General features: G+C 34.9%; 1 protein-coding gene across 1 annotated transcript; it reads right to left on the bottom strand.

The window, feature by feature from the left end:
• LOC115450908 (putative odorant receptor 92a) lies at nucleotides 1-4,088 on the bottom strand. Its single transcript, XM_030179073.2, has 6 exons — nucleotides 3,952-4,088; nucleotides 2,867-3,708; nucleotides 2,618-2,717; nucleotides 2,203-2,307; nucleotides 1,283-1,441; nucleotides 1-371 (listed from the first exon to the last, which is right to left on the bottom strand). Exons 1-6 carry the CDS (start codon nucleotides 3,952-3,954, stop codon nucleotides 324-326), a joined length of 1,257 nt encoding a protein of 418 aa, XP_030034933.1. The 5' UTR covers nucleotides 3,955-4,088; the 3' UTR covers nucleotides 1-323.
• Nucleotides 4,089-13,483: the final 9,395 nt, after the last annotated feature.

The following is a 13,483-nucleotide window of genomic DNA, read 5'->3' on the forward strand; positions in this document are numbered from 1 at the left end:
TCTTGAATAGTGATTTTATTGCGTTAGCACTTCATTTTTAAAGATAAGTGAAGGTGCTAGTTACATTGTGTTTTAATTAATAGTAAATTATTGTGCAATTTTATTCCTTACTTTACTAAAGTTAACCATTATACCTTGGTATACCTATGTTATAATGTCAATGCCTATTTATTAAAAACAAAATATTTGGACTAATAATAAATAGGTATCTATAAGTCTGCCGAACATGTTATACAAAGCTAGATCAAATAAAAATACTCGCAAATTAACCGCAGAAAGATCAAAATTAAATATTTTAAAATTAGGATTATGTATTTTACTTTTTATTTAGGTCCAATTACTGCATAACAGCTATATGCGGTACGCACAATCTGAAAAAAATACCATAATGAGAATTCCTTCATGTATGTACCTGTAAGATTCAAACTAGTGATTCCTGACAAAAACTTTTTAAGTATTCCGGAAAAATATGTGGTTGATATTGGAGTTGGACTTTATTTCAGGAAAACGTCACGTGGACATCAATGCACGTAAGTAATAGCTGGTTACTAAGTTATACCTGGTCAATTAACTTAATGCGCCTGGTAGTGGCGTAGCATTACTGGGGCGGCGAGAATAACGTCAGAATGCCGAAAATAAAACCTTTAAAAGAAAATTTTTGTCGCTTATATTTTTTTTTTTTTTGGGGATATGCCGTGGTTATCACCGGGGGTACCCTGCTAACGGTATACAAGCGATCCCCCGGCTTAGCAACCACGGCAGCCCCATGATGAGTTGGTGGGCCCTACCACTATCACTGGAGTTTCGGTAGCCTCCAGCTAGACGGTCTTAGGGCCCGGGAGGAAGAAGCGAGAGGATAGAGGGAAAGAAAAGAAGGGGAAGGAAAAGGAGTGCTCAGGATGGTTGGAAGGAAGGAAAGGGAAATGTTCACGAGCCCTTAGACAGATCTCAATGTGAACTTAGCAACCAAGAGGCATACGCACGAGCTGTGCGCCTAGGGTCGCGGCAATGTGCCCCCGTGCATGGGCGTGCATTTGGTGTGGAGACCAAGCGCACAAGAATTGCCTCGGGGGGTGTCGCTTATATTAGTATCGGGGAGGCGCAGGTGAATTATTTTTGTTACTCTCGCTCGGTTCTTTAGGGCGGCAAATATTTGATTCATCTCGGGTGGCTAAAATCCACGCTATCCCATTGGCCTTAGGTCATTTTTCTTAGATTTACTATTTGAAATACATGTATCCAACAATTACGCCGCAAAAGCAATAGTTTTATTTTTGCTAACCTGTATGAATGAAGGCAAATTCAGCACATTGAAAGGCCCGGCTTGTAATGAATGTGGTTTCATCATCCCCATGCCGAGAATTACGATATCCCGGCGTATCTTAGGACTTACGCACCAAATAGCTGCTCCAAATGGACCTTGTCCCATTGTAATTGCACTCTGAAAATAATTTTTTTTTTTCGCCATTTCCATAAAAATATAAAACACGATATAATAATAAAGTGATGGATTTTTAATACATACCTAGCTCTAAATTTGATTAGATATTGACCATCTTAAATCACTAAGCATTTAAGCTGGTAAGCGCGGCGTATGAATGTGATCATGCATACCGGTAAACATACTACATAGCAGTAAAAAGTTTCAAATACACTGTTTAAGGAGGTACCTTCGGCAAAACAGTATTTTTAGACGCTACCTATCTACTACCTATATAGAAAAATGAAATAAACATGTTATTTATATAATGTTATCTTTAATTTAGTTGTTTAAAATATTTTATAATGAGGATAATATTATTCCATTAATTTCATTAAATGCAAATGCCACCAAAACTGTTGATTAAATGGATCTCCCGAAGTTATACATCATTTTAATATGCATCCAACACTATTAAATAGACAATTTAATATGGAATATTTTTGTACTTTAAAATTTTTAAAAGGACCTAAAATCGATTTTTTAAAGAATTTACTTTTAAATCTTTGCATATTCTCGCCCGGAATTCATGTACCGTAAATGTACGGAACGAATGCTCAAGGCCGTTTCCTCGGGAGAGGACCTTAATTTGATTGGCTATCCACTGTCTAGCGTGGCTTTACCACATAACGCTTTGATTGGGATACTTATTTTATTGTACTTAGATTAAAAGATGCTAGATCATTTTCTTTCTTGATTCTATACATAGTATTTATTTTTACCTCGTTAAACACAGCGTCTCCGTAGTAGCATAATAAAAACAACTGTGTGATAGAGGCACCCAGATATTGCACCAGAGTTACGAGCTGCATTTTGCTCATGTTTTCCTGAAATTGAAATGCTCCTTATAAGTTGTATAAAAATAGATTATATTAAGATACAATGGGTGAATCTACACAAGTGGATTGAAGAACTTTATTGATTGATGATTTAGATTTCAAGAAAGGCCACTAGTTTGCGTCAATCTTTTCAAGACGATTAAATTTCATAATTTCGAGTAAACGCGCATAATGTTTTTTCTGGTTTGAAAATAGAACACAGGACTTTTGCATCCACGGGCCATTATAGACACAAGGAGGTAGGTAATCTTATAATACTGATACTGATAAAATTAGTTGCCTAGTAGAATAATCTTACCGTTTTTAGTCTAACAGCAAGAGAACACAATTTAAAAGTAGCAACGAAGAAATACACTCCTAATATATTCTTAATTAATTCTTTTAATTCTTTAATTGAACTGAAAAATAAAGCTCAGCGGCATTAAATATTATTCCCTTAAATATATTACGCAATATAATTTTAAAATATTTATGCTATTTTTTTACTTAATACAATACATTTGTTTCGAAATATTTAATAAGCATTTACAAATTGAAGAATACTAACTGAATCAGAATTACGTGAATACGGTGGCATTTTTTTATCCTGAAACGTGCTCGAGCGTCCCTTTCTGCGGTCACATTACATACTTTACCCTTGCCACCAATACTCTCGCTGCAACGGCGGAGCGATTCGAATTGACCACATATGAATATCATTATGCCTACGGCTGTTATGTCGAACGTTATGTGCACAACAACACAATAAATAGCCGCCACAGCTTCAGCTACAATCGTTAGCAAATATCCTAAGAAACTTAGTTCGTCTAGAACTGCCCAACATGGCAATATATGGGGATAACCCAAAGTTTCATTCAGGAATACTTTTCTAAAAGAATATTCTGCAAACGGTGAGACAGCATACACAACTCCTGTCGATACATATATTCTGACAAGAATGGTAGAGATCGCGACAAATCTTTTGTTGTAAGATATAATGTATGGGGTAAATTGATTTTCTGAATCTTCGTCTTCTGACTTATAATCCAAACAGAATGTATCTTCTTCAGAATTTAATTGCTTATTCTCCAATAGTGTTATTTGATTAATTAGGAAACTCCAACGACTATGTTTTGACAAAAGTAAATATAATTTTAGCAATCCGACGCCACAGAAGCATGCAACGCTGACGCATTCGAATAGTCGCTCCGTGTCACCTTTTGCTAAAAATACTGCAATCAATTGTAAAATATAAGTACTGAGGTAACAAAGTATAGCAAATTTAGCAAGCCAATGCACATTGCCAGACTGATAGCCATTTTGTCTCCCCATTTTCCTCATGAAATTGGTTAACACGAGTACCATATTGTTCATGATTTCTTTTTTATTATCATTGCGATATCTTCTAGGCTGAAAAAATATTTTATTAATTTGTTGAAATAGACAAATTTATATCATATACTTACATTTTCTAACAGATGTACTATTGTGTTAAGTAACATAGATAAAGTAATATGTTAAATATTAATAGGTAATGAAAAAAAGATTTACTTAAAAGGAAACGCCTAATTAAAAATATTACAATAATGAATTTACTACGTCATACACTAATTAATACAGAATAAAATTAATTTTAACCAAAGTAACAGTTACCATTGTTAAAAGCTTGTAGTTTTATATTTGAAGCGAGGTGTTTCCACAAGCTGAAGACTAGAAATGAAAACAGTAAAGTCAAACTAATCACGAAAGCTTTCCCGAGTTGTAGTCAAAGTATAAACTTGTTAACGGACCGAGATTGCCGTGTTCAATTAATTTTTTGATTAATTTATTTTTACTAGCATAGAACAAGAAGCCATGTACATAGGTTTATTATAATATGTTTTCGTGTCATTCCGCTCATAAAAATATATACCTATATAAATATCAATAAGTAGGGATCGATAAGAAATTAAGATAATATTTTAAACAAAACGAACCATACTCTATTTTGATTAACTCATTACAATTATCTTAATTTTATATTATTGTATATTATACACTCCGTAACATTGCCTTTAATAGACTACGATGTTTTCCAAATAATTAATTAATGTAAGTAAAACACGTGACAGATTTTCAGTCAAATGTATGCAGTGCACTAATTATTTCAATTAGTAGACATATATATATAGATTCACCAAATTTAAAATCCACTTCTCCTTTATACATTCACTTCGACGTGGTCATTACCAAGTCCAAATAATTAGGTATTTATTTAATGCCATAATTATAACTTTTTTTCAGCTCATGGTGACTATCGATCCCCTATTGTTTTGGGAAGCCACCACCCATCAACTTATTACAGTGCCCACTAATTTAATAACTCTCACAAAAAGTTTCACTCCGATAAGGCTTAGAAACTAGTAAAAGTACAAAGTGTTTACTTAATTACAAACGTGAAAACCATTTACTAGGGGAGACCTAGGAAGGTTGTGACAATTTTTACTTAAATGAACATATCTCAAGAAAGAAATATACCACGATTATGAACTGTATGCCTCATCATAGCTCAGTCCTTACCGTTTTTAAAACAGTCATTAAAGTAAATAAAAGGTATATGATTTCTGAGAAAATCCATGAAAACTGAAACTACTCCCTTTGTCACAACTCTCCTAATACCGAGGTAAGTTGTGACAGGTACAAAGGTAAGTTGTGACAGCTGTGTTTCTGGATTATATTTGATAGACAAGTAGATTTACATACAGGGTCATTTTGACAACGCTTTACTAAATGAAACCACATACTCATCTACTTGGAAATAACACTTTACAGTAAGTTACTTGAGCCGTAGATGTAAAATAAAAAAGTATAAGTTTCGAACAAAATAAATATTAATAAAAAGCAATTCCAATTTTACACGTCCTAAAGCTACTACTACTACTCTAAGAGAATTCGTCGCAGCGGCAACATCATACTTCCAGCCAGAAATACACCCCCATACACGCCATATTCGCATTAAAGTACAAAATGATCAAATAATCAGATAACTAAAACCAGGATTACTCGTGAAAATATTAGTTATTAATGTGTGATTTTTGGCACAATGTCAGCAAAGATGAAGACGAGTATGTGGTTTCATTCGCAATGGCAAAATGACCCTGTATGTATTATAAACAAAATAAACATTTTTTTTTCATAAAAATACTTTACTTATTTTTTGACAGAATTATAAGAACTACAATAACATGAAACATTAACATAACAAGCATTAAATCTTTTGTAAGTATTTATGACATATTTATGAGATCAGTCGTTTTAAATTCAGTCAAAAATATTAATCTAGTCTGATAAGCAAAAATAAATAAATGACAGACATCGCAGCTCGCCCCCAGTGCAATCTTCGTGAGACCAGCCTCTGCATTTCAGACACTGGACCCACTTTGCATTTGATCTGGCACTGAGCTACACTTCTACTGCCTTCTCATTTTGTGCCAACATAAAGGCAAAATACTTAAATACTTCCCGTTTCTTTTAGCCCATTATTGGATGCTGCACATGTCAATAAATAATCGCATAATATATTTTCTCCGTCTTCTGTAAATAACGTATGACTGATATAACTCATAGACGGAGCCACATCAGTTGCATTATCTTGAAAAGCCTTTTTCTTCTTAATAAACCTATGTAAAGACATGTAGTTGAGATTGTAAGAGGATGCGGCATTTGGAAGACTTTGACCTCTTATTAGCAACTTCTTCAAAGGCCAATTCATAAATATTGACACTAGCGAGGCCCATATCAGTCTTTGCGTGTAAATATACGGCATTCTAAAACAAGAAATAGATAATTCAGCATTCAACATTACACCGCATACCCAAACAAGTTCCTAACAAAAAAAACATTTTAAAGACGAAGTTTAAGTATCGCATATTTTATAGTCAAAGTAGGGTGTAAGAATTAATTAAAACAAACGAATTTATACATATAAATAGAAAACAAACATTGCAAAAAGCATGTAAAACAAGGTAATCAGAAAATGAACTTAGCCTAGGAGAGTTGTGACACGCTGTCACAACTTTCCTAGGTGCCAGAAATCGTGACCTGGTCAAAATAATATTGCTTAATTTCGAAACAAGATCCAAACACAAAAATACAGTGCCATGCTTAGAAACTTCATAAACCGCAAAATATAAGAAAAAATTGCAAATCCACCAGAACATAATATGTATCGATATAAATACAATCAAAATTTTGATATAAAACTTACTTTTCAGTTTTTTTTTCCATGCAGACGTCGTACTTACGAAACCGCTGGCCGTGCGCCACTGGCGCTTACAGTATCGAGTAGCGTTTCTCTAAAGAAGCAATCGTGCGCTTTAGCCAGTTCCCTAACGGTCGGAGGTTCTGAGAAATCGTCTTTGTCACAACTCTCCTCTGTCACAACCCTCCTAGGTCTCCCCTACTCTATTATAATCATCTAATCAGGTAAATATGGGTAAACATAATCCAGAGGCATAACTTTAAGGTGTCATGACGGCCATTGCCACGAGGGAGGCTTTAGGACCATGCTAACTTTCCGGTATCAAAAAATTTTTTGCCTTTAAGGGGCTGCCGACAACCTTGATAGCGCAGTGGAAATTAAAACTGGAGACTTTCAGTTTATTTTACAGATAGCTTTTGCAAGTAAAAATAGTTTTCCTGGGACTTAAAAAAAAGGTCGCTGGATTTTTTACAGGCGACGGGCCCATTCCATGAATTTGTCACGCCACGCCATGTTACTAACTTGTGACAGTTTGTTAGGTAGGTGTAACTACTATCTAATATATTATGTAATGCCCATTCCTCCCTCTAAATAGCAGTCTGCAAGCAAAATAATAATTGTGATTCGGTTTAAAAGTCATTGGAGTCATTACTGTCTAAGTAATATCTCACGTTGACAAGCACAGAGCAGAGCCACGCAGTGTTTTGTAAATCAAAGTTTTTCTATTGTTGCTACTCTTTATAGGCGGTCTTGTCGCTTACCATCAAGTGAGCGCCTTAATAGTTGATACCGGGTTATTAGCCCTTGTCATCTCTGAACAATAATTTAATTCATCCAAACTTATTTCATATTATGATGACGTATGTGAAGTCGCATTTTGAGCTAAAGAATGTTTTGATAAGAAATACCTATTTAAGTTCAAACAAGCAAATTGTAATGCTTCATAGTATCGGGTAAATGATAATTTTCCGTAAAAGGATGCCTTTTTGCTTAGCTCCAGTTATCCTTCTATCTTTACGATACACCGTCTCGTCTTCACCTTAGCTTAAATCATTTTCTTTCTAATGTCAACGAATCTCTTGACTAATCTATAAGGTATAACAATATGATTTTAACAAGTAATTAAAATGAAACAAAATCTATGTGTCTACTTGATTTTCAAATTAGGAAGGTTACCAATTTTCTTTGGTATATTTCGTTGTTTTTTCTTTTATAACTTGTTAAATAATTGCCAACCACAGTGCCGGTAACTTGTTATAATTAAGTGAAAACCTTGTGGTAACTTATTCTGTGAACTCCCACCCTTTCCTTGTAGCATTAGAAAACAAACAACCGCACACCTGTTTTATCTCACCTAAAAATTTAATGTTCTTTTCCAATTTATTATCTTATTGATTTTTCAAAAAAATCTTGTGAATTAATAAAATAATATTTTTACAAAATTGAAAATGAACCTTTACCTAATTTTTTTTCCCCTTAAGGGCCCCTTCGCGGTCGTTAAGGAATAACAAGGGATTTTAAAACCCTTGATAATTTTATAGGTCATACGAAAAGCTAGAGCGAAAATGCTACATACTTAACTCTGATTTTCTATGAATCAATAACGTCTCAATGCTGCCGGTGCGTTCATGTCGCACACGAAAGTCTACGAGACTATAATTACAATAATGTACGCGAAGTACTTATATATCTATAAATACGCTTAATTTTTTTTACATGAACCTTCAATCTAATGCCACTGTTTTCGTTGCAAAGGGAATAATATGATACATTATAATTATTTATTGTTTTGAGATGTTCGGCAGGGCGGAAGAGTTTACTCAAGTATAATACCATATTGTATAATATAATATATTACTTGTTTTTGTTAACGCTAAATTGTATAATTTAAGTACAAGCTTCCATTTTCAACCCCTGTTTGTATTTTCCAAAAAAAAAAGGTCTGACAAAGAAACGGACAACAAAGTGGAAGGGTTATTTTTAAAATACTAAAACTAAAAATCATGTAATAAATTAAATCGTTATTGAAATACATCTAACAAAATCTATAATAAAGTAATATTGTACGTAGATACTGTTGAATCTGCAGATACATAATTATTTTTTATTAACTCACGTGAGACACTTCACGTGAGTTAATAAAGTAAGCCAACTATCTAAATCATAACAAGTGACGGGTTATTGAAAGGGTAAATCATCAAATAAGCACGGGTTAAACGATAGCATTTAAAAATATACTGATTCCCAATTGTTATTGCTGACGATAGGCGGAGCATGGCGACCGCCTGATGGTAAGCGATACGACTGCCCATGAACAGTAGCAACAGCATACAGAACTTTGAATGACAGTTCATACTGCGTGGCCCTATACTGGTCTCATCATCATGATGACCGACTTAATAATATGATAAGTCTTACAATGCGCAGTAATTACGCTGGCTACAATTCCTTCAAATAAGAACACACCAATGCATGCACGCTGCTGCTTGGTGGTAGTAAAGGTCAAGACGGTGGTAAGTACATATATGCCTACCTAGACGGCCCCTCGGAAACGAAAGACTCACTACGAATAAATGGTTTATTGTTAGTAATCATCATTTACTTCCACCAGCTCCAGCCACCACTCGAATAAGTCCATGCATCAACACCACATCACCATCACATGATGACGATACATGCATTTGAAATCTTCGGGAAACTTGGTACAGAACTTAATTATCCTTATATATTGTAAATAACAACAAACAAAGTTTTACATCGCATCTGTGTTTCTGTCTGAACTAAATGTTATAATAAGATTCAATTTTAACAAGACTATAATAAAACAATAGCTAAACAAAATGGAACAATAGATACAAACAACGATAAACCACATTGAGTTCAAGTAACAGTTTCGTAGGATTGGCACTCAGTCCTTTCATATCGGAATACGGATATAGGCTATTAGGTAATTGTCATTTTACATACACAAGTTTATATAGGCACTCCTGTCGCCTGATGCTCAATTACCAATTCACATACAATATGCTTGCGCGTTCAGTCTCGTAGCGCCCAGTGACTTCCATTTATTACTTAGGGAAATTTCCCGGTATCGCCACCAACTGACCTTTAGTCGGCAGGCACATGTGACTTTCTGATGATCATCAAGTATACGAGACATCTGTCACGTTTTGTATATCGGTAATCATGTTGCCCTCTAAAATAAAATACTTTACATACGTGATAGTGAGTAGGTATAAACAAGTTTTATTTTGTCATTATATTGGGGCGTGCATAGCGTAATTAGCGGTTTTTTATGGTTCCATAGGGTATCTCGAATATTTTCGATAATGTTTTTACTAATTGCACAATGTTTTCTTTTCTCTTGCAACGTCGTGGTACTTATCAATACTGCATCGAAAAAAATAATGTTTATATTTACATATTTACTAATGCTTTATATATATAATAATACCCCCTTTAAATTAGTACACTTGAAATTTATGAAAATAATTATAAATGTAAACAACCCGAAGTGAATAGTGTATAGCCAAATTGTTAAAGTCTTCTGACTACTGCTTTAACTCTAACAGTTATAAAGAAAAGCAGCTGTGGAATTTTCCCTATTAATTTAATTACGAAGCTCCGATACAATATCTAAAATAGCTTTATGCTTTATTACTAAGACAGTGGCAATACATTATTACCAAACATAATTCAAAATTCCAATAATATATATACTTATGATAATATTTTTTTAATCATTTCATCGTATCGCAGACAGACATTTTCGTACATTTTTCAAGAGTTCCGCTTTGGCAGGTCATGTTACAAAGGCTTACACAAACTGTTGGTCGACCGAGCGATTATATTAAACTCAACAGTTCCGAGTTTATGTTTATGAACCTAGAACGAGATTTACGTATTACGACCGGTCAATGATATTACGAACTTAAATACAATACATTTGTCTATTTCAATTATTCTAAAATAAATGTCATAGAACTTTATTGCAGATACCATTGTCTGAAGTGTAGTTGTGGTAGGTACTAGAACCTGTTGATACCACTGTAAAAAATGTTTGTAAGTGATAGCTTTACTGTGTTTCTTACGATCTTCTTAAGCCTTTGGAAGTCCATTGCTGAATATAAGCCTTGCCCAAATCTTGGCATATTAACCTGTTAGAAGCGGCGTGCAAGTAGCGATCCATTTTTACGAGATTCAAATCAAATTCAATGAAAGACAATAAAGAAATCTTTACACATTTAAAAAAAATCGACAACCTTTCCACAATATTTCCTATACATGTGCATTGTGTATCTCTGGTATAAAATTTATTTGTTTGAGCCATGTTTACTGTTGATGAAACCCTTGCGCAAACTGCTGTAGCGAACTATTCGACCCCTGATGACGACACCATGCACGTACATGAGCATGAACATGAACCGTGGCGACGATAATATGCTCGGCCGACACATAGGAAAATTACAAAACATTGCGATCACTATCCGACGTTTGATCCTACCACGTGGACGGAAATTGATCGATTTTTGTCAACGAATGACCTTATATTTTACGTTCCTAGTTATCGCAGTTACGATAGTCTGTAGTTAAATTGCTAAAACATAAAGAAGTAAGTACCCTAAACTCACTAGTAACCAAATCTATATCTATACTTATAATAAATCTGTAGAGAAGTCAATTCTGTACATGAAATATATTTCCAAAATAACTATCAGGGGGTGATTAGGGATCGATACTGATGCCAAAAATGCAATTAGTAAAATTTTTGTCTGTCTGTCTGTCTGTATAACCGTTATAGAAACAAAAACTACTCGACGGATTTTAACGAAACTTGGTACAATTATTTGTCATGCTCCTGTGCTGGTTATAGTATACTTTTCATCACGCTACAATTAATAGGAGCAGAGCAGTGAAGGGAAATGTTGGGAAAACGGAAGAAGTTACTCCATTTTTTAAGCTTCCGTCGCGTGTGCAACCTTAATGGTTAAAGCTACACAGAAATCATGGATGACGGAAATGTTCTCCTTAAAATTATGTAAAAAATATCCCACGACAGCATATGTCTATCTTTTATGGTTGACTCACAATAACACGTGTAAGTCCCGATAGCTTAGCAGTTCGAAGCTTTCTCATTATATTTGTCTACTCTTACGTTTATAACACTCTCAGTCATCCCTAATTAAAAAAGTTAACATTATTAAATATTCCATAAAAAAGAATCATAGAAATCGGTATAGAAACACCAATGTTATACATGAGATACGCTAATAATAAGCCATCATGCGTGAATACTGAATCATGCTATAAAGACTATTTTTGTATATATATAAGGTCGCGAACGCACAGGCAGGCGGCTTGCTTGGCACCTAGTGCCAAAAAAGTGGATGTCCTATACTTCGATTTCCGGAAGGCGTTTGATAGGGTTAACAACGACATACTGCTAGAAAAACTTTCTCTTTTGGGTCTGGCTCCAGGTTTTCTGCAGTTTATCGCGGACTATCTCCGTGATCGCCAGCAGTATGTGAGGCTTGGATTGTACGAATCCCAGCCTTATCATACGCGCTCTGGAGTAAGTCAAGGATCAATTCTTGGCCCTCTTCTATTTATAATGATGATTAACGATCTCCCCACAGTCATCCACTACTCGAAATGTCTTCTCTATGCGGATGACATCAAAATTTTCCGTGAAATTCAAACGGAGCAGGATTGTGTATTACTTCAGTACGACATTGAAGCTGTGTTTCAATGGAGCGTTGAAAATAAAATGGAGTTTAACCTATCAAAATGTTCTGGGATGACTTTCAGTCGAATGCGACGACCAATTAACTACGACTATACACTTGGTACGGAAATAATCTCAAAAACACAAAGAATTAAAGATCTTGGAGTCACATTTGATCGAAAACTGACATTTCACGACCATATCGTAACATTGACACACGAATGTTATCGGCGCTTGGGTTTCGTGCTTCGTAATTCGCGTGATTTCCACAACATTAGTGTGATCAAAATCATTTTTTCTGCATTGGTTCGCAGCAAAATTGAGGCAAGTGCATGTGTCTGGCATCCCTATGAGAGCACTTATGCACTTATGCTTGAGAAGGTCCAAAAAGCCTTTTTAAGATATTTATACAAACGTATTTATGCCTACTATCCTTACATGTACCCAACGAAATTCCTACTGGGATGTCTAGGATACAACTCCCTTAAAGTCAGGAGATGGTATGACCAAATAACAACCATGTGCAAAATACTGAGAGGGTTAATAGACGCTCCCGATCTGAATAACGAGCTCTGTAGGCTCTTTGTACCATACAAGTATTGTCGTAGTAGGACGCACAATCTGTTTGCTGTCCCGCGGTGCCGTACTGTAGCACGTTCTAGATCACCGATTCCGCGAACTCTCAACGCTCTTAATGCTCTTCTTAATAGTGCACCCGATTTTGACGTTTTTTCGGCTGATTGGAACGTGATCCAGTATGAATGTTTGCATTATTGTGAAATTAACTCATGATACCGCATAGTTCATGTAGTTATTATCTGTTTCATTTTTTACTATAGTTATATATTGTTATTATTAACTTAATTAGTGTAATTGGTTTATCCGTTCTAATTGAAATAAATAAATAAATAAATTTAACTAGAGGCTAGCGAATCACCTAGCGAGTAGCTTCGTAAAACGAACATTCTCGAACGTTCGCGACCGGCTCCATTTTTGAAGTCCGAAATCCACGCGGGCGAAACTGCGGGCGGAAGCTAGTAGGTATTAAATATATTGCTTTCTGCAGCGAATTTTTATGGTATTCAAATATGACAAGTATTATAACGAACAGTGTAACTACTGATCATAATACGACTTTGTATCTCATGTCTCAGGATGGTGAGCGCAGTGGAATATCAAACAGTACTTTGTAATTCAAGGGGTTCGACAGTGTTTCTACT

Source organism: Manduca sexta, chromosome 24 (assembly GCF_014839805.1).
Source record: "Manduca sexta isolate Smith_Timp_Sample1 chromosome 24, JHU_Msex_v1.0, whole genome shotgun sequence".
Classification (NCBI taxonomy): Eukaryota; Metazoa; Arthropoda; class Insecta; order Lepidoptera; family Sphingidae; genus Manduca; species Manduca sexta.

Excerpts from the sequence above, each read along its gene's own strand:
- LOC115450908 (XM_030179073.2), bottom strand. Across the intron at positions 2,718-2,866 it reads ATTCACGTAATTCTGATTCA|TTCAATTAAAGAATTAAAAG; the intron begins GTTAGTATTCTT and ends TTTATTTTTCAG. Across the intron at positions 2,308-2,617 it reads TTGCTGTTAGACTAAAAACG|GAAAACATGAGCAAAATGCA; the intron begins GTAAGATTATTC and ends TTTCAATTTCAG.